Source organism: Dipodomys merriami, unplaced genomic scaffold (genome assembly GCF_024711535.1).
Source record: "Dipodomys merriami isolate MVZ:Mamm:240054 unplaced genomic scaffold, mDipMer1.0.p SCAF_4, whole genome shotgun sequence".
Classification (NCBI taxonomy): domain Eukaryota; kingdom Metazoa; phylum Chordata; class Mammalia; order Rodentia; family Heteromyidae; genus Dipodomys; species Dipodomys merriami.
The window spans coordinates 63,606,295-63,629,347 of NW_027205603.1; the positions used below are offsets into that span (position 1 = coordinate 63,606,295).

General features: G+C 37.2%; 1 protein-coding gene and 2 pseudogenes across 3 annotated transcripts in view; 1 reads left to right on the top strand and 2 right to left on the bottom strand.

Annotated features, from left to right (window-relative positions):
• Positions 1-23,053, bottom strand: part of Stk3 (serine/threonine kinase 3) — a 223,748-nt gene that overhangs the window by 68,814 nt on the left and 131,881 nt on the right. For all 3 annotated transcript variants that reach the window (XM_069991124.1, XM_069991126.1, XM_069991125.1), the window contains one exon: positions 9,522-9,714. In XM_069991124.1, coding sequence (XP_069847225.1) covers positions 9,522-9,714 — 193 coding nt within the window. The remainder of the gene's footprint in view (positions 1-9,521; positions 9,715-23,053) is intronic.
• On the top strand, positions 1,816-2,200 carry LOC138806300 (large ribosomal subunit protein eL42-like; annotated as a pseudogene).
• Positions 17,448-19,914, bottom strand: LOC138805526 (large ribosomal subunit protein eL6 pseudogene; annotated as a pseudogene).

Below are 23,053 nucleotides of genomic sequence, written 5' to 3' on the forward strand. Positions count from 1 at the left end.
TTTGAAGCAAGGTCATGAAGAGTTATGTATCCATGTTCACTCATTGCATTGTTATTCACAATAACTAAAACATGGGAAGAGGACAAGGAAAAGGGACAAGAATCAGTCAATATTATTGACACTTTACAGGGGTCCTTTAATTCTTTTAATTCCTTTAATACTTTCAATGGACTTTAAGAACCTTGATTTGTCTCTAGGAATCATCATTATAAGATACATTTCTGTATCTTCAGAATTGAAATTTGATTCCTATGACAACTTCTTATTTCAAAACAGTCTAGAAATTTCATCTTAGTTATTCTCCACTTCTGACTCATTTTATGAAAGTAAGAAAAAATTCAAGTGTAAGTAAACTTACATCTTCTATTTGACACCTGAATAAATCAAATCATAAAGTGAAAAATAATCCATAAAAGAATCCATTATTTGATATTCATTTCTTACCCTCTTTCAATTTTTTTTAAAATGGTGCTAGAGATCAAACTCGGAGCACAGTACATGGTCACCATATGCTCTGCTGCTGAGCTAAACACCTACCAAGAAGAGTAATTCTGTACCATGATACAATTACATATTTAGTTGTTGTAAGTTCTGGTTCTCATCAGAAATTCTTAAAATGGGTCACATATATAAAGACATGCAAAAACTTTAATATTCAGCAAAAGGATTATTAATACTGATATAGGAATATCAGAATCAGAGAGGCCAGGAAAAAGGTTTTGGGGAAAACTATTAGAAAAGAAACCCACTAAGACCACCATTACCAACTACATTTGAAAAATAAATACAAGTTTCATAAAACTGCATTTTTAGCATCTTGCTTTTTAAAATATTTTAAATTCATGCTATGGAGCCTACGCTGGCCTGGAACGAGGGCTCCAACAGCCCTCTTTCCTCAGCCTCTTGAGCATTCCCGGCCCCCTCAATTTCTGGTGCTGAGATTTAGAGTCAAGGCTTTGTGCTTCCTAGGCAAGTGCTGTACCCATTGAACCACACTCTGGCACTTTATCTTTTTGTCTAGACTGGCTTGGAACTCTTTATCTTCCCACTCCCTGGCTGTCAAATGGTTAGAATTAAAGGTGTGAGGCACTGGCACTGACCTAGATAGCATTCTTTAAAAGTGAATTCAATATATGAAAATGCTTCATCAAAACACACATATACACACTATGACACTTCCAAACTGCTAAAAGAAAGGCATTTCCTGACCAATTCCCTTCTCAAATCTTTCTCCTTTTAATATTAGACCACCACACTACTCTTACTACTTTTCTTTTGGCCCAGCATTGGCTTTGCTACAGAGATCTAGTTACACTCTCTTTTATTCTTTCATTTAATTAGTGTGGTACTCTTTATCAATGCCCTGGTGCTGTAATGAAACTGTCAGAGGTCTTTTAATAAACCTGTGACTCATTATAGAAATGAATGGAAGACAAATTAATCTCTTTCTACCAGAAACTAACACAGAGCAGCTCCTATAGTATGACCTAAATACATATTAAGAGTAGCAGCATACACTATGAAGAAGAAAAATAAAGTGAGAAAACCCTTAATCTTTTATAAAAGCCTTCACATCAAAACAAAAGATTAGCTCAGCAACCCTCTAGAGACAGGGAAACGGCTGAGAGACAGGCATTCTTTTTTACAATAAGCCAAAGAAGTAGAAACTGAATCAGAGATAAGTAGTGGCAATATAAAAGTGAGAGGTAGGCCAATCCCTGGGTTTCATTAAAAAAAAAACAAAAACAGCTTTTCCTCAGAATGGTGTGAGGCGCATGTGTGGTCTCCCAGTCTCCTGACAGCTTTACTACAAAGATGGTCAACATGCCCCAAACCAGAAAGACTTTCTGTAAGAAATGTGGCAATCATCAGTCTCACAAAGTGACCCAGTACAAGAAGGGCAAAAATTCTCTGTATTGCCCAAGGTTAGAGGTGCTATGATCGGAAGCAAAGCAGCCACGATTGGCAGACCAAGCCAATATTCTGAAAGAAGGCTAAAACCACCAAGGAGATTGTGCTGAGGTTTGAATGTGTTGAGCCTAACTGCAGATCCAAGAGGGTGCTGGCCATTAAGAGATGCAAGCATTTTGAACTGAGAGGAGATAAGAAGAGAAAGGACCAAGTGATCCAGTTCTAAGCGGGTTTTTTTGGTCTTAATTTTGAGGGGAAGATCTTGAAGCTATAGAATTACCTGCAGCTATAGAATTACCTGATGGAAAACTAATAAATCTCAGAAAATACAGGCCCCCCAAAAAAAAGAAAAGAAAAAGAAAGAAAGGGGGACAGGGGAAGGCTGGAAAGGGATGTGAAGAGTAAACAAAGGAGGAGGCTGCAATGCTTGATAAGAAATGTACTCATTATCTTGCCCATGTAATTGTAACCCCTCTGTACAGTATGTTCACAAAAAAGAAAAAAAAGAAAAAGAAAGAAAGAACTAGGAAATTTCATTGTAGAAATCTACTCTTCTATCTTCAACAGTTCTGGCCTACTTTTAACACTAACCTAATCAGAAGCTTCTAACTTGTCAACCACAACTAGCACTGAAGACTCAAAAAGTAAAAAAGTTGCCTACATAATATCTACATCCCCTTTCTTGTGCATAAGAATGGCTATGTAATATAATTATAGCCAGAGAAACATAAAATAAGTTTCTAAGATGTTTCTTAACACAGAAACTACCTATTCAGTTTTTTTTTTTTTCTTGCCTGGAATGAAGACTTAATGACTGGAAAGCTATCATTTATTCTACAAGCAGGAGAATAAGTATAATACCCTAAAGATGATATCACAGGAAGGCCTTCTATTAAATAATCTTTTTCCCCTCACCCCCTTGGGTAGTAGGACTTGAGCTCAGGTCCTGGGCATTGTACCTGAGCTTTTTTGCTCAAAGTCAGTGTTCTAACACTTTGAGCTACAGCTCCACTTCTGGTTTTGTGGTGGTTAGTTGAAGAGGAGTCTCACAGACTTTCCTGTCTGGGGTTGGCTTCAAACTGTGATCCTCAGATCAAAGGCCTCTGAATAGCTAGAATTACAGGTGTGAGCTAACACATTTTTAAGGTACAAGTAAACATTCTTACAGAGTTAATACAAGTATAAAAATCAACGTAAAGCTGGGTGTGGGTGGTTCATGGCTATTATCCTATCTACTCAGGAGGCAGAGACCTAGAGGATTGCAATTCAAAGCTATTCAGAGCAGGGCAGCAAAAGCTTTGAGACTCCATTTTCAACTGACCAGCAAAACACTGGATGGAGGCATAATCCATGTGGTAGAACAATAGCAAGCTCAGTGAGCTTAAGAACCTGGATTTCAGGGGCTGGGAAGTTGGCTCAGTGGTAGAGCGCTTGCCTTGCATGCCTGAGGCCCTGGGTTCGATTCCTCAGCACCACATAAGCAAAAGGAAAAAAGCCGGAAGTGGTGCTGTGGCTCAAGTGGTGGAGAGCTAGCCTTGAGCTGAAGAGCTGAGGGACAGCGCCCAGGCCCAGAGTTCAGGCCCCATGACTGGACCCCCCCCCCCAAAAAAAAGAACCTGGATTTTAGTACCAGAAAAAACAAAAACAAAAACAAAATCTTATACAAAAGAAAGCAGTCTACTCCATTAAGCATTTTCTTTTTGGATAACTCTGTAATAAGATACTATTAACTCTAATATGCTTTTTTACCTAATTTTCTTTTCAATTGTATGCATTTGCATGTCTATTTCCCATTACTTAATTTAAAATCTAATTCTAATATGTAGAATATCTTTGTTACATACATTTTTTTTATTTCTTAAAAGGAAAATAAAGTCTGTTTTGAAAGCTAATGGGAGGGGGCGCTTGTAATTTCTTAAGTGATGTTTAAAATTCTACAATTTGAGAAAGAAGCCATGGTGTCCAGTTGAATATCCAGGTAGAGCCATGTTCACAGAACTAGGACAGAGAGGATATTTCTGACTTGCAATTTATTGAAAAGGCAAACAAAAGAAAAACCAAGAAGTTGCTGGGTGCTAGTGGTTCACTCCTATAATCCTAGCTGCTCAGGGGGCTGAATATGTAGATCACAGTTCAGAGCCAGCCAGGGCCAGAAAGTCCATGAGACTCTTATCTCAAACACACTACCTAGAAAAAGCTGTTGCTCAAATGGTAGAGCGCTAACCTGGAGCAAATGAAGCCCACAAAGCCCACACCCTGACTTCAGGCCTCAGGATGGGGGCGGGGATGAGAGGAAGCCCAAGAAGTCATAGGTCCTTCAGAGAATGAAATGAAGCTGCAAACCTCAAAATAGTAACCACTGTCATATGCAATTATGGTTTTAGGGCAAATATTTTAAAAACACATATAAAAAATAACCACATAAAACTGACATGAATTTCTACCATTGTATTTAAATTCTGACCATAGATTAATAATATATATTTTATTTCAATAGTAAATTTAATATTCAAATTATCTAGTTCTTCAAATTTGCTCCAATTTTTTGACGTGCTTATAGAACTAAAAACCAATTAAATTAAAGAATAATCACTACTAATTCCCTTTGTACCTTTCAAATTATAAAGTGAAAGCCTGTTTCTGACTCCATTCATTACAAAGAAACTGAATTACATAGAATATAATGCCTTCGAAAACATGCTAGTCTACCCACAATTTTTCATTAATTGCCCTAATTTGCATATGTCATCTAAACAAATGGTCTCTGTGAAAATTTAAACATATATAATATTTTTAAAATACTTAACAAAAGCAATTTGTCCAATTTTTAATTTATTTCATTTCCCACTCCTTTGGAAATACTGTGGTTTTTGAACTCAGAGTCTCATATTTGCTCCCATGGCTAGCACTCTACTACTTGAGGCATGTCTCCAGTTCAGTTTTTTGCTGGTTACTTTGGAGATAAAGTCTCCTGGACTTTTCTGTCTGGGTTGGTTTCCAACCACGATCCTCTGAATCCTAGCTTCCTGAGCAGCTGGGATAACAAGTGTAAGCCACAGGTAGACAAGGAAAGAGATTTCATTTGCACTAGGAAAATTAGTATTTCTGTTTACTTGTGCTTGATGATAGTAAAACAAGCATTCTATAATCAAAATGCACAGACCAGCAGTCCAGTGCTGGATAATTCCCCAGACCCAGAGCACATAGAAATGAAGAATATATTCAGTGCCCACAGGGAGCTACAAAAATACCTACTATTTTTGAAGAGGAAAATGAAGGCTTTGTAATAGCTCACAAGAATTATGAGTATTTAGATGTGCTATAAAAAAAGAGCAAATCACATTATTCTGATATAATTTATACCCAGTCCTAAAAATCTCACAGATATTCTAGAATCTTAACCATAAGGGATTCATATGATTTTGGTATCAAATCTGGATTTACATTCTGGTTCCATCACTTACTTGCTATGAAATCATGAACAAGTTACTTAACACTCCCAAGTTTCAGTTTCATTTGTGGTAAATGGTAGATAAAATGAAATTTTATTGGGTTCGTGTGAGGATTAAACAAATTAATATATCTGAAGTCCAGAGTACAATATTTGGTTCATGGCTGTATTCTGAGAAATTCATACATCCTCTCCTTGCCAAAAAAAAAATTATTTCATCCTTTCATGCCTCTACGGAACTGTATCCATTTACTTAAAGATGTTAAATTTCACAAACAGGGAATATAATTCTTTCTTTCACCTCATTATCTCTATATACATTGCTAAACATGTGCCAGATTATCAGGGTATCCCTTAACATTTTTTCATCTTGTCAACTATCAAATATCCCGTTCTCATGCTAGTGCCACTGAGTTCATTTTGAAAATGGTAATTTTCTAAAGAATGTTTCTGGCTAGCTTACTGAATAAAGAAAGATGAGACAAGGTCTAGGTGGAGGCAGAGAAGAGATGGGAGCAAGAATTTGCTGATGGGAGAAATGACAGAGCTACTAAGTGGCTCTGCATTCCAGTCCCAGGGAGATCCGGCCTTCCTCGATGAATAAAAAGCAGAGCTGGAGAAAGCCCAGGATCTCAGTGTTCCAGCTTTCCAAGTTGTTGGCAGGAACAGGTGATAGAGTAAGAAGATAGGGATGATTCTGCATAGATTACCTACTATCTTTAAAGCATCCTTCTAGTTTTAAGATTTTATTATTATTTTATAATATTTATTCATGTATTTAATTTTATTTGCTAAATTAAAACAAAATCTAGATTAATTTTTGTTTCCTCTAATAAATTTTCATTGAAATAAACATGTTGGAGTATAACTGTTCAATGCTCATAACAGGATCATCAACTAGGTCAAACTATATAGTGTTGTAAGGGTAATACTGAAGACATTGTCAAAGACTTTTCCAATGTCCAAAGACATAGAGCACCCAAACCCTGATTTTGCTTGGATACAGAAATTGAGCATCCTTTTAGGTAGTTTAAATGAATACACATACACACACAGAGCAAGGGGGAGAGGGAAAAATATGTCAATGAAACCCAAGTTATTTTATTACTATGTTACATTTCTATTTAGAAATATTCTATTTAGGGCTGGGAAGGTGGCTCAGTGGCAGAGCGCTTGCAGTGCATGCCTGAGGCAATGGGTTCGGTTCCTCAGCACCACATAAACAAAAAGAAAAAAGCCAGAGGACAGCACCTAGGCCCAGAGTTCAGGCCCCATGACTGGACCAAAAAAAATAATAATAATTAAAAAAAAGAAATATTCTATTTAGTCTACATAAAAGGATTAAGGACGTCCAACCTTCCAAAGTAAGAAAGAGCATTGTAAGAATTCAGGCAGTAATAAGACATGAGAGTAGAAATATATGTAAGGACCAGAGCATATACTGCCTTTAAATCAGTGTTGGGCAATAGCCTAAAAGCAACTGGCAGTTACTGGAATGCTAGAGGCATTGTGTAGAGAGGATAGGGAACCCAGACAGGAAGCAGGAGCTCATTAGGAAGGCTTATGAGTGAGAGACTATAGGGACTTGCACTAGGAAATATACTAAAGCAAGTCTTCCCTCAAAAACTCCACATTTGTTACTATCATACTACTGAGTAACAATGTGAGGGTTACATTAATATTACCTGATTAACTTTTGGAGAAAATGGAGATCTTACATCATAGAATGATGTCTACTTGTAGGAACTTAAAACATGGGATTTAAAACCTGCTGAGCCATAAAACAAATGTAAAAATATAAAGCACTATCTGCTCAATTTAAAAATGGTTTTTCTTAAGATCTCTGTGAAACAGTCATCCATACATAATCATACAATAAAATCATAATATATTGATTTCTACAGTTGTCATAGATAAATTCACAAATTATATGAAAACTTATGGTATAATTTAAAATATGACATCTGATAAATCATCATTACTTCTTCCTTGAAATGTAATAATTAAACATAAATTAAATTCCATAGACTCATTTTTTAAAACCACTATACTTATGATGTTCCAATATACAATTGTATAAATAAGTTGTTTTGGTAGTTTTGTAGAAAGTTTAATAAATAGCTCACTAGATGTACAATAAACCAAGCACTTAAGAGCTCTTAAATGTTCTAAGAATCCTAAAATATGAGTGAAAGAATTTTATCAACTTGCAGAAATGTGATGGTATGTGCTGTGCTATCTTAATTTGGGATCTTTTTGATCTATAGGGTATATGAATTGTACTTTAATATCAGCCACAAGAACATCTTATGCAATAAACATGGTAGAATGCAAAAAACCTATGCTCAGAAGCTCAGAATTTTCTTGGAATCCAAAATTCAGGCTGCTTTCCAGAGCAAAGGTTCAGGATGCCCACCAGTGATCGGAGGGAAAAAAATTCATATACTTCCCTCTACACACTGCCATACTGATTAACTACATATAAATGCAATTTGTTTGCATTTTGTACATCATGACTTTCCCCTTCCAAAGTATGTAACCCATAATGAGCCACATAGCAGAAAATGTGAAGAAAGCAGCAACAGTGAGCAAAGTGAAACTTTGAGGTAGGATGTCACTGGAGCAGCAATACTGGGGCAGTAGCACCAAGAAAGGGGTGGCCAAAAATAAATAGAAATGTCAGAGAGGAAATTTTCATATCCATTTCACAGTACTAGGAAATCACTTGAATATTTGTAACTTTCTAAGCTCTCTAATGGCACAAATCATGTAATTGTGCTATCCTACCATTTGAAAACAATAGCATGTAGTAGAAAACCGTCTAGTACTTTAGTCTTTGACAATAACCATAGAAACTACTGTAGTGAGGGGAGGGAGAAAGGTCAATAATTGTTTAAAGAGAATTGTTTGTACTCTCTCACTGTATAATTACAATATCCTGCATTATTAACTGCAGTATCCTTAAAAACTATGAAAGAACAGAACAGAAAAGGAAAGGAAGGAAGGAAGGAAGGAAGGAACGAAAGAAAGAAAGAAAGAAAGAAAGAAAGAAAGAAAGAAAGAAAGAAAGAAAGAAAGAAAGAAAGAAAGAAAGAGAGGGGGGAGGGAAAGAGGGAGGGAGAGTAGAAGGGGGGAGGAAGGGAAGAAGGAAGTGAAGGAAGGAAGGAAAGCAGTTGGATTAGCCCTTAAAAATTCATCACTCTGTAAGCAACAGATGTCAGAGAGAATGTCTGAATCATTTTAGACCCCTGGACTGTGTCTCATCATGATAAGCAGCAGTTAATATGCATGGAATAGTCTTCTCTATTAGCATTCCTGACTCTAATCCTTCTTTGAGGGTTTCTTATTTTCCTGCTTTAGTCCTCATTTCTTCCCATAGCATGTACTCCTGTCTCTGTGGTTTAACTGATAATTTAGACAACATGAAATAATATTATTTTGTATTTATTGGAATGAAATTTTAGACTTGCTTTTTTAATTGGAAAAGTAAATGTTAGGCACTATCTTCCCTCTAAAATACTTTACAAATTAAATTATGGATTTGTATCCTTCAACAGGAAAAAAAGTTCTACAACCCTAAGTTAAAGACGTACTATGATATGTTATATTAAAATAAATTTTAAAGTTTACTTGTGCTATATTTTATTTTTTTGCTATCAAAGCTAAAACCCAAAAATTTACATCATTTTCTTTTTAAGGTAATTATAACACTATTCTGGTTTCCATTTTAAAGATATATTACTATGTGTTATATTAAAATAAAAATTTTTGGTTGATTGTGGGGCTTGAACTCTGGGCCTGGTTGCTGTCCCTCAGCTCTTCAGCTCAAGGCTAGCACTCTTCCACTTGAGCCTCAGCACCCACTTCCAGTTTTCTGGTGGTTTATTGAAGATAAGAGTCTCATGGGTTTTCCTCTGGGTTGGCTTTGAACCACTATCCTCAGATCTCAGGCTCCTGAGTAGCTAGGATTATAGGCATGAGCCACTGGCACCCAGCTTAAAATAAATTTTAAAGTTTACTTGTGCTATATTCTTTTTTCCTTTTTGGGGGCTCTCAAACAAAGTTAAACCCCCAAAATTTCCATCATTTGCTTATTCTGGTTTCCATATAAGTATACTTTCAAAATAGGGAACTCATATTCAAGGAAAAGGTCACATACTTTTCATAGTTCCATCTTCTTCTTCCTCATCCTCACTGTTTATAACCATGGTCCCCAAATCAGATTCTAACATTGTGCTGTTGTGTTCAATCATGGTCTGGGCCCCTTCACTCATTGTGCTTGTAGCCCGCATTGTGCCCACACTTTCTGAGCTAGTCTTCACCATGGTGTGGGAATCCAGCTCATCTTCATCCTGGAAACAAAACACCACAGTGAAGAAACACTGCTTTGGGACAACTGGATTTCTTAACTCTTAACAAGAATATGTTAATATTGTTAATAAGGATAATCATACTATAATTATTATTATTTTTCATATAAGCATACATACAAATGTTATCATAAAGGGCAAAATTAGCAAAACAACCTAAGGCTTTAGGTAATTAAACTCAAGCAACAGAAAGTGATAAAAACAGAAACTGCTGGTAGACTTTGAAATAAGGACTGAGTTCAATAAATTATCCACAAATACATTAACAGAACACAGTGATGAAATAAACATACAAAAGGGCACTTTAAAGATTGAACATGTTTGTACTTGAACTTTTTCTTGGTGGCACTAGGGTTTGAACTCAGGGCCCCTTTTCTGTACTTGTTACTTCCTACCCAGGCATGCACATAGGCCAAGAGCCACCTATTTTAGGTTTTCTGTAGTAGTTGGAGTGATAGGAACATACAATCCCACCAAGCTATGGGTTCATAAGGGGTCTCCTAAACTTTTCTGCCCAGACTGGCCTCAAACCATGGATCCTCCCAATCGCAGCCTTTCAAGTAGCTAGGGTGACAGTAAACCACCAGCACCCATCTATCACTTCTTTTTCTAATAGGCTGAATAACACTTCTAACCTCTATAATAGCTACTAGCATTTTTCTTCAATTGTGGTAAAATATAAATAACACAATTTACTACTTTTGCAATTTTTCACTGGATGGTTCTATGGCACTAAGAATCATCAGTGTTGTGTAACCATGACCACTAAACTGGAAACTCACTAGCTCCCCGCAAATAAAACTTCAATGTCTTCTTCCGCTCATTCGCTCATTCACTCCCTATATACAATCAGTCAACAAGCTCCTCAGAAACAATTTCTTTTCAGTTTCATGTCTTCTTTTCTATTCTCACTGCTACTGGGTTTATTCTTTGTTGTCTTATACTTTTCATAACTACAACTAATACCTTCTGGGTAATGTAGAAACAGAGGTTAATTCAGATCCTGCCTCAGTCACTGGACCTTTAGGCAAACATCTAAGTCCTCAGGTTTCTCCCTACTGTTGTGATGATAAGGAAAAAAGTATGTAAAATTTCTGCAGTTACCAGGAACAAGGAGTTTTCACACCTTCCTCAAAGGTAGTATACTCACAGCACCATACTTTGTGTGTGTGTGGGGGGGGGGGGTTAGGGGGGCAGGGTGAACCAGGATTTGAGCTCACTGGCATTCTATCCTTTGAGACACACCTCTAGGCCTTTAAGCTTCCACAAGGTTTAACAAAGTCTAGCATTTTACCATGGCTAGGTTGAGATGGTGATCCTCCTTTTTATGCCTCCTAGACAGATGGGGTGACAGGCACAAGCCACTGTGAATGGTGCTTACTGGCGACACGGGGTCTTGCTAACTTTCTGACCAGGCTGGCCTTGAATGGCAATTCTCTCTATCTACGCCTCCTAAGTAGCTGGGAATATAGATGTACGCCATCATATCTGGCCTCTTTCTTGAATATTTATTTGCATCAGGATGTTTTTGTTTGGCTACACTGGGGTTGTAACTCAAGGCCTCATACTTGCTTGCTTGGCTGATATTCCAACCTTTGACCTGATGTTCCAACCTCCAGACCAGCTTTTTGCTGGTTATTTTGGAGATGAAGTCTCACAGACTTTTCTGCCTTGGCTGGCTTTGAACTATGATCATACGGATCTCAGCCTAGTGAGTAACTAGAAGTACAGACACCTTGGCTCTTTTTTTTTCTCTAAGATATTTTGTGTGGGGGGGAGGGTCGTGGGGCATGAACTCTGGGCTTGAGCGCTGTCCCTCAGCTCTTCAGCTCAAGGCTAGTGCTCTTCCACTTGAGCTACAGTGCCACTTCCGGTTTTCTGGTGGTTTATTGGAGATAAGAGTTTCACGGAGTTTCCTGCCCTGGCTGGCTTTGAACTGCGATCCTCAGATCTCAGTCTCCTGAGTAGCTAGGATTATAGGCGTGAGCCACCAGCTCCGGGCTCTCTAAGGTATTCTTATGTTAAAGGTGACTCACACCTGTAATCCTATCTACTCAGGAGACTGAGATCTGAGCATTGCAGTTCAAAGCTAGCCATATCAGGAAAGTCCATCAGACTCTTTTTTTATTTTTAAAAAAATTTTTATTTATTTATTTATTTATTTTTTTTTTGTCAGCCGTGGGGCTTGAACTCTGGGCCTGGGCGCTGTCCCTCAGCTCTTCAGCTCAAGGCGAGCACTCTACCACTTGGAGCTACAGTGCCACTTCCATCCATCAGACTTATCTCCAGAAAATAGGAAGTGATAGAGTACTAGCCTTGAGCACAAAGAGGCTCAGGGATAGCACCCAGGCCCTGAGTTCAATCCCTACAACTGACCAAAAAAAAAAAAAAAAAAGGAAAGAATCTATAATGTATCCTAGTTCTTGTCTACATTAAAAAGTTGAACCTGGCACTAAGAAACTCAGGAGGATCAGGGAAACTCAGGAGATCCAGAGATCATGGCTCAAACCAACCCAAGCAGAAAAGTCTAAGAGACTACAGTATTTCCAAAATAACAAGTAAAATGTTAGGCTGGAGGTTCAAATGGTAGAATAACAGCCATGAGCAAGCAAGCTCAGTAGCCACACTACACACACACACACACACACACACACACACACACACACACACACACACACACACACACACACACACACACACACACACACACACACACACACACACACACACACACACACACACACACACACACACACACACAGAGCTACATCTTTCTGCTAGGATTTTAATGTCTTCTATGTTCTACCCACCAATCCTATTTTCCGATTGCTCACATATCCATCAGTTCTGAACCTTCCTCTATAATACTAGTGTGCTAGTATGCTCATGAAGACTTTGTACATATCTTCTCTACCCAGAATGCTTTTTCTCCCCTACCTACTTAACAAAATTTTCCCAGTCAAATATAGTTTACCTCAGTGGCTAATTCAGTTTTTGTTAACTATTTAACAAACTACTTAACTATTAACAAACTGTTTAACAATATGCATTACATTGTACATTTCAATGTCTGCTCTCATATTCTAAGCACTTACTTTATAAAAATCTTTTATAAAGGTAAATACCTTATAGACACAAGTCTTTCTTATAGTACTTTTGAATCCATTGAAGTATTTCATTCTAGCATTCAATATAAATTTACTTTTTCAAAGAATGAAAAAAAAATCAAGGTCCTTCACGGTAGAAAAGAAACCAAATTAATTCATTTATTGCTTAAAGCTGGAAAGCTGAGAGACACAAAATGTGAGAAACTTTCCTATTTAAAACAGTTGGAATTAAACTTTTTTTTCTTTTTTTGGGCAGTGATAAGGATTGAACTCATTGGCCATAGTCTCGCTAGGCAAATGAGGTAGCACCCCAGCCCTTTTGCTTTTTAGTTTGTTTTTCAGACAGAATCTTGCATTTCTGCCTGGGTAACCTGGCCTGAGATTTTCCTTCCTCCATATCCTACGTAGCTGGGATCACAGGTGTGGACCACACACCTTCTTGTTGTTGAGATAATCGTGTCATTATCTTTTTACCCAGGCTAGTCTTGAACTTTGTTCCTCTTATATATGGGATTATAAGTATGCACCACCACACCTGACCACAATTATTTCACTTCTTAGCTCATTATTCTACCACATATATGAATCTTCTTTACATTTAAATGTTTAGCTGCTTGAATGCTTAAGTTAGACGTACAGGCTTAACATGTTAATTGCTTATTTCACCAATTCCTATTTCCAGAGTGCCCATATGAATTACTTGGTCCAAGCCCTACCCTCTCTTACTTGAACTATACGAAAAGCCTCTTGTTTTTCACTATTTCCATTCTTGCCTCTTTCAGTTCTACACACCACATACATATCAAGCTTTTCTAAAGACAAATCATGTCACATTACTTTCTTGCTGCAAATTCTGCAGTTGGCCTCTCATCACATGTAGAATAAATCCAAACTATCATAGCCAAATGTGATCTAGCCTAGTAACATATGCCAATCTCATCTCCTATCACATTCCTTCCTGTTCATCAAACTCCAGCCATGTTGGCCTCTTTTGCTATTTTTTGAGCATTTTAACCATGTTCCTCTTGTAGTCTTTAAATTGGCTGATCTTCCAGACTGAAATGCTCTTCTATAAGACATTTATTTAACTTTGATTTTGCCACCTCAGGGAGACTTCTGATCACCAATTTGATTGGAAGCTTCCATCATTCACAATTCTTTTGTCTTTCTGTATTCTTTCCAGCCTGGATGTAGCCTTCTGTACCACTAGAATAGAAGTTTGATGAAGGCAAGAGATTCTTTCTAACTGCCAAATTCTCACTGCCAAAATACTTGGTACATGGTAGTACTTAATAAGTGTTTATTCAATACAATCAATTTATATTATCACTTACTAATTTATTCACTAAGCATTTATTACACATCTGTAATATGTCAAATAGTGGAACAGGCATTTAAGATAGAAAGATGAGTAAGACAGTTTTGTTCCATCTGGTTTTTAAAGGAATGAGTTCTAGAGAATTTCCTGGCAATGGAATAATAAATTACAAGACAACCTCTTAAATATAAGAAAAGTGTTGACAGTATAATGGTAATTTAAGAGTAGAGCCTCTAATTTTACCTATCACAAGTAGAGAAAGCCTCACAGAAAAGGCTATCTTTGAGTTAAATCTTTATTTCCCTTAAACTTTAAAAAAAATTGATTAATACATAATAACTAACACATAATGGCTCATATGTATAGTGTGATATTTTAATACCTGTATATAATATGTTCTGATAAAATAAGGGTAGTTAGCATTTACATCTTCTTTTCATTACTTTATGTTTGGAATCTTCTAGTTTCTCTATTGAGTTTAAATCTTAAAGGATAAATAGGCCATATTAAAACACATAAGCATAAGTTTGGTCAGGGTGTTTTATAAACTTTTTACAACAGAGGCAAATGTTTTCACAGTTCAGATACTCTGAAACTTAAGTATGTGTAACTTCATTCCCCTAACACATTTTTCTTACACAGATCATATTTACTACATGATGTTGTAATTGTAATGACTTATCTAAATCCTTTATTTGACTCTCAAATCTCTAACAGCAAAAAAGAGATTTTGTTAACAGTTCTTTTCCTGATAAACAGTACAAAGCATTGTTCTTCCTATGTTATTTGCTGACAAATACTTCATTTTGTTACAAAATACAGAATTAAGAACAATGTTATGTGAGGTCCTAGTGATATAACTTGATTTAAACTGTCATTACTATAAATATAGAGTGATTACTGAAGAAACTTTGAGAGAAAAATGTTAAACTGAAGTCATTCAGTAGATCATTCATTTGATAACGATAAACATAGTTGCCAGCAATGAATTAGAAGCACTATTATGAAGTCTTTTTATAGGCTACTCCCATGATTGTTGTGTGTATGCATGGATGTGTGTACACGTGTATGCACCCGTCCAAGGGCTTAAACTCTGGGTCTGGTGGCTGACCCTGAGCTTTTTTGCTCAAGGCTAGCTCTCTACCACTTCAGTCATAGCTCTACTTCTGGCTTTTTGGGGGGTTAGTTGGGGATAAAAATCTCTTTCCTGCCTGGGCTAGCTTTGAACCATGATCCTCAGATCTTAGCATTCTGAGCAACTAGGGTTATAGGCAGGGGCCACTGTCACCCAGCTTAATGCTCTGATTTATCCTGTGAAGTATTATTTGTCTTGAACAAAGAATGAACCCAAAACCCAATTTTGTTTAAAAATCTGTCCAAGGACAAACAACAAATAAGAGTCGAAGCAAGATTTAAACTAGGCCTATCTGATGCTAAAGCTTGAATTTTAACCACCAACTTTGTAAAGCTTTTAAACCATTTGAAACATTTTCTTCAGTTCAATTTAATTACATTAAAGATTTGCAAAAGTATGCTTTTATCTGTTAAAAATGAAGAAAAAATATATATATATATATACGCAAACACACACACACACACACACACATTATATATTTGGTCTAACAGCTATTTTCGTATTCTTTTAAGTAGATCCCACCAAGGATTCAGAAGTTGATTTTTTTTCCTATCAGTTTTCTTTTAAAATCTACTACTTTAAATATTTTATCTTAGATGACACCAGTTCTCAAAACAATAAATCTATTTTTATATTTGTGACTCATTTGTCATTTATTCTTTTTTTTTGGGGGGGGGGGGAGGGTCCGGTCATGGGGCTTGAATTCTAGGCCTGGGCACTGTCCCTCAGCTCTTCAGCTCAAGGCTAGTGCTCTACCACTTGAGCCACAGTACCACTTCCGGCTTTTTTCTTTTTGCTTATGTGGTGCTAAGGAATCGAACTCAGGGCCTCATGCATGCAAGGCAAGAGCTCTACCACTGAGCCACCTTCCCAGCCCTGTCATTTATTCTTATAATATTCAATGCTATAGCCATTAAACTTACCAAGAAACATAACATCTCAATATCTCAATGACATGAAATAGTACTCTTACTCTTCCAATAAGTCTATATTGGAATTGAATCTCCAAAGGAAATAGCTTGCCCTCTTGAATTCACACAAGTGTGAATTAGTAGAAACACAGTAAAACCCACAAAATGTCAAAACAATAATAGTTTTCAAGCTCTTATCACATAGTATTTTTGTGTAGATAGTCACTTTGCTAAAAGATGCTAACCCAATTTACCAATGGAGGAAAAAAAAAAGAAAAGCATGAATGCTCAGTTCATGAATGAGAAAGTGGCACCTAAAAAGTAACTAATGAAGTACAGATAGAATTAGCTAATTTTTATGAAACTTAAAACATAGATACCAATAACTTGGGAATGGTGCTGAAAATTTTTACTTTTAAGAAACCATTATCTTGAACATATCCTTGATATTTTGGATGACTGTTAAAAATGATTTGCTACTTTTTATATTTTTGTAGAAACAATTATTTATAATGTTTTTCAAAGTTATACTTTGGACTTCAATAAAGAAAACCATGTTGATACTTTATAGAAAAAGATCTGTGGAACAGATGCTTCCCCACAGCGGAAGGCAGCCAATTCCAGTAAGGAATACAATAGCATTTTCAATCGGTGGCCATCACATGCCAGGAATGCAAAACAAGAGTACTGATGATAGTCCAGCTTATGAATCACAAAATCCACATGGAATACAAATATTTGAAAACATTATTAGGAAATCCTAGTCCATCGCTAAGATAGATTTATGCTGGAAAAGTCTGAGGAAAAAAATCAGATTTTACATTTGCCATATTTACTACCGTAAAGGAGTTTTAAAATATTTGATAATAAAATGATTCAATAATCAAATAATCAAATTATTTTAAGGCTATTTACACTAATGCTTTAGAATGTGTTTGAAATTTATAGTACTGAGACAGCATACTCCTCAAGTACATGTCCTAATTGAGAAATAAATTTTTATTCTTAAATTGTATGAAATATCTTCACTGCAAATACAATAAATATAAAAATAGGAATGACAATGGCTTTTGTTCAACTGGACAATGCTAACACATATGCATTCTACTATGATATGAAAACAATTCTTCAGAAAAAATAAATATTCAGTAAACCAATCACAGAAAAAGCTGCAATTTTATAGTGGTCTAGAAATCTTTAATACCTTTATATATATATATATATGATTTAATTAGGACCTCAGTTCAGAACACTATTTTGTGAGGATGAATTCCATTTGTTAAAGCAAAAAAAGATTGTATGTAGCCTCGGAGCTGAGGAATAACTTTGATTTGAGGTAGAATTTGTGGGCTCACAGCTTCCTGATCAACCTTGGGCTGCTCTGTAACCTCATATTTCTCTTTCTGTGTGTCAAAGATCTCATCTTCCTGGTGTCTGGGTTTCTGAAGCTTCTTCTTCTTGAAGTAATGTCAGTGAGGTGTTTGGAAATTTTCACCTTGGTATCAATTTTTGTGGAGGTGGCCATAACTAATTTCTGATGTGTTCTACACAGAGGAACACGGCTGAGGGATGAGGTCTAGTAACAAGTAGCAAGCCACTGCCCACCTTCTTCAAGACAACCACTCCCTTGCCTCTGTGGCACCCAGTGGGGATGATTAGGATGGTCCCTGGAGTGATGTTGGCCCTCAGCCTTCACACATGCTCACTGAAGGACTCCTTGCCATGGCTCAACACCTTTTGAGGCACATCCTCAGTGAGTGGCTGGGCATTTTCCCAAGCTTAACCACCCAGGTACCACTGTTCTTGTCACACCAACTGGTTTTGTGAGTCACAAGGACCTTCTTTTTCTTTTCAATCTTGGGTTTAGAAGCCGAGTACTTCCTCTTAGACACAATTTTTTCTGGAATACATCGCAGATTGGGAGTATCTGCTGATGCACAACAGGTTTCAGCTGTGGTAAGGCCTCCCTTTCTCAGGCATTTTAATTTTAGCCTGAGGAATAGCCTTCAACACCAGTCTTCTGGGCTTCAGGTTTCTTCCAGTGTCCAGATTCTCAGCCTTTTTACCTATTTTGCAAGATGGGTAAGTTTTTAAAGATGCTAATGAAGCAGCACACGATCAATGTAACAAATGTATAAATACATAGCTGAGCTCTCAATATAGTAAAGGAAACCCACCTTCTCTCCGAGATTCAGCGAACTCTGATTTTAGGTCTGCCCTTAGAGCATGTACTGCTGGGGAAGGAGAGTGGTGGTTAAATAAGGTTTATATTTTGGTGGCCAAAGAAATTTGGGTTCTCTTCAAAGCAGAATCAGAAATCCTGCACAAGGTGGGAATCTTAAAGCTCTATATCTCCAGCGAAAGGGTAAATAAGGAAAAAATAATCTAGAGGTAAAGAGGTGACAAATCTCACCTAGTTTAAGCATAAAGTTGGGGTTAAGGAAGGCTCTCTGTAGAATTTGAAACCACATGCTCTGCTTTCAATTTGGCACTGCCATTTGGTTTGGGGACCTCATACAAAGAAATTAACCTAATACAGTCTCAGTAAGGTAGAACTCTAGATGCCTGATCAAAAAAAAGTTCAAATCCATCCTAGAGGTGTTTGCATCCAGCCCTCAAATCAGAGTCCACATTATTTTCTGAGATAAAAGCCAGCTGAACAAATGTTCACAATTCCAAAGATAAATACACATTGAAAATAGGAATAACAAAACAACAGAATTAAGATGCCCTTGTTCCTTAGAATTAAGTTAGTTCCCTTAGAAAAACTAGGCATAGATGTGGTAATCCAGATTGGGGGAAAAAAAACCACCAAAGTTGAGTGATTCTAGCTTGAATGGAAAGCAGTATGTTTGTTGCCATTAAAGGATGCCTACCACTTACAGAATGCTTTAAATGCTGCATGCTGGTATGAACTGCCAGCCAGACGAGTGATAGGCACACTTTGAAAACTAAAGGATAAATTGGAAAATAAGATTAAATAAAGACACTGTAATAGAAAGCTGATGCTGAGGTCCAGACTTCAGGTTAATTGGAACCTATACTAAAAAAATGGTCCTTTAATAGCAGAAATGACAGGTCAATCTGAAAGATAGCATGAAAGAAAGAAACTCAGCAGAGCCTAGAAAGCTTCTGCAAAATCAAATAAAATAGATCAAAAGTAACTTCAGTATTCTGGACCTAGTAAAATCAAATTGACTCCATAAAGAAAATTGTAAGACATTCCAATTTGAATAAAAGAAGGCAGAAAACATAACAAATAATGTCAGTTACTTATAACCCAAAGTAACTTAATGGGCTTTACTACTTCAGCTCACAATGAGAGAATGAAACCAATTATTTATTTGTGATGAAAGAGTTGACTAAGAAGTCTGCGAGGCATCTGTCATACAATTCAATGAGATGAGCAGAAAACAGTGGAAAACTGTAGTAGGAATCTTTCACTCCCATCCTTGAGCATGACTGAATTCAAGGTTTGGTGGTGATTAACCTTTTGTCAAAACATAAACTTTAATCACTAATTGACTAAAAGTAAAAATAATCACTGTACATTTACTTAAATGTCTCAAATTTTAAAAAACGCTAATTAATACTCTTAGGGCAAGATGAAACTATTAAAGTGAAGCAACAGATCATTACCAGCAAATTTCACTTGTAAATAAAGTCAAAGACTTACCTCATTATCCTAATTATACGAGTTACATCTGCCATTTCCATACAAGGAAAATAGTTCACAATGGGATCAAATGGTTAAATCTGGTTGCAATACTACTAGATTTAGCTTAACTGATCTAAGAACTATAAAGAAAACATAAAACATGGCTCCATCAAATAGCTGCCCTTAAGCCCCACTTCCACATCTTCTGCACAGGTTAAACTGATATTCATTTAATCACTTAATGTTACTAAGATGTTTAGTCTCTGAATACCCAAAGAATTCACAAAGAATGAATTCTCTTCCACGGCTGTAAGTAGGTGGTCTGTCTATGTCAATGCAAAACTAGCATAACAGCTTATACAGCTGCTGTCTTTGACATATGTCTTTATTAACAAACAAACTTCATAGATTCTAACTTTGCATGTTCAAGGCATGTTTTAAAGCTACATCAAAGCTGTCAGGATCTTGAGTCATAAAAGACTTGTTCATCAGTACAAGTCCAAATGGTGGAGGCATGTGGGAAGGACTTCAGAGGCTCTATGATACAAGACTGTACAAGTTCTTGGCATTATAATAAAAGTTTCCAAACATAATATTATCTTCCATCCCCAGTATTGGACAATACCAAAATTCTCCATGACTTTTTTTTTTCTCTTACAACCAACACATGTCAGGATTAACCAAATATAAAAGAGCTTAGAAAATCAAACATTTTAGAATAACACCTTTGAGAATGATGGCGGTGTTTGAGCAGTTTACAAAAAGTCCACTAGAGGGCACCAAAGACAAATGACTAAAATTCCATTAGCTGGCAATTTACACAAATAGTGTGCAATAACCTGTTCTAGGAACCTACCATATCCTACCATATCCTTCCCGCCTGCCTGCCTTCCTGACTCTGCCTCCCCCTCTGACTCTGCCTCTCCCACCACCACCCACCCCACAACCCCCCACGCCTTCTTGCTTTCTTTTGTCCGTCATGGTGCTTGAACTCTAGGCCTAGCACTGCCCCCTGAGCTCTTCATCTCAAGGCTTGCGCTCTACCACTGTGAGCCATAGAGCCACTTCCAGTTTTCTGGTGGTTAAATGGAGAGAGAAGAGTCTCAAGGCCTTTCCTACCAAGGCTGGCTTTGAACCATAATCTTCAGATCTCAACCTCCTGAGAAACTAGGATTATATGCATGAGCCTGGGAACCTGGCTCCTACCACACTCCTCACATATTTAAAATACACTATCAAATTTTCTTAATAGAGACCCAGAAACACAACAAATCAAAGAAATGTTGGACAAATGGGATTGCATGAAATTGCAGAGCTTCTGCATGGCAAAGGACATAGCTAGCAAGATCAATAGAAAGCCCACGGATTGGGAGAGCTTCACTAGCCCTACAACGGACAAGGGTCTCATATCTAAAATATACTTGGGGGGCTGGGAAGGTGGCTCAGTGGTAGAGCACCTGCCTTGCATGCCCGAGGCCCTGGGTTCTATTCCTCAGCACCACATAAGCAAAAAGAAAAAAGCCGGAAGTGGCGCTGTGGCTCAAGTGTTAGAGCGCTAGCCTTGAGCTGAAGAGCTGAGGGACAGCGCCCAGGCCCAGAGTTGAGGCCCCACGACCGGACCCCCTCCCAAAAAAGTAATAAAATAAAATATACTTGGAACTCAAAAAATTAAATCCCCCAACAAATCCTCAAAGAAACAACTGCCCAATAAATAAGTGGGCGAAAGACTTAAAGAGAAACTTCTCTGAAGAGGAAAGAAGAATGGCCAAAAGACACATGAAGATATGCTCAACCTCCCTGGCCATAAAAGCAATGTAAATCAAAACAACATTGAGATACCACCTCACTCCAGTTAGAATGGCTAAAATCAAGAACTCTAATAACAACAGATGCTAGAGGGGATGTGGACAGAAGGGAACCTTACTGTATTGTTGGTAGGAGTGTAAACTTGTTCAACCACTTTGGAAAGTAGTATGGAGGTTCCTCAAAAGACTCCACATAGAGCTCCCCTATGACCCAGCAATCCCTCTTTTGGGCATTTACCCAAATGTTTACAAACAAGACCACACTAAGGCTACCAGTACGACTATGTGAACCAACCCAGATGCCCCTCAGTAGATGAATGGATCAAGAAAATGTGGTATATATATACACAATGGAATTCTATGTCTCCATCAGAAAGAATGACATTGCCCATTTGTTAGGAAATGGAAAGGCTTGGAAAAATTATATTAAGTAAGCCAGGCCCAAAGAAACACAGGTCCCATGGTTTCCCTTATTTGCAATATCTAGTATATGTCTGAGTCAAGCAGAAAAGGTCAGAAAAGGTGATGTTAGGGAAATGAACCCTAAGATATGTATTCAAATTTTTTTCTTTCATGCAATTGTTTCTAACACATTTATAAGATGATTTCTTTGTTGCTTTGTATGTCCCTCCCCCACAGTATAACCCCTGCTTTCACTGTATTTGATGTTGGTATAATTTGTGGAGGGGAAGGGGAAAAACAAATCGTTTAAATAGGGATACAGGTGGACCCATTGCAACAATGAGATGTACAAGTCGTTATGTCAAAAACGAACTTTACAACTTTTGTGCGGGGGGCGTGGGGGGCGTGGATTGGGTGGGGGGATGGGGGGAGGATGGGAAGGGATGGGAAGGGGAAACAAAGAAGGAGGCTACAATGCTTGATAAGAAATGTACTCATTATATTGCCCATGTAATTGCAACTCCTCTGTACGGTATTTTCACAATAAAAATAAATAAATACACTATCAATTGTGCCATATTTTTATGAAGATTTTCTATTAGCACATATTACTGGGAAGGTTTCTGTGACATTTCCACACATGAACAGTGTACCAGATCAGGCTCACCCCTTCTATCATTTCCCTTATCCCTGCACTTAAGTAATTCCAACAGGTTTAATTGCTCTCTTTTATATGTCATATTTTTATTAAAGCACTTATAATGTACACAATCTACTTTAGTCATAATCACTCCATTGTCCTTGCTTGTCCTTTAGCTCTTTTCCTACTTGCCCTCTTACTTTTCCCAAATATCCCCCACTTTATTTCTTTTTCTTTTTAAACTATATTAGGTATATGAGACAAAAAAAGAAATCTGTTTTTCTGAATCAGGCTTATTTCACTTAACATGATCATTTCCAGTTGTCCATTTGCTGCCACTAACAT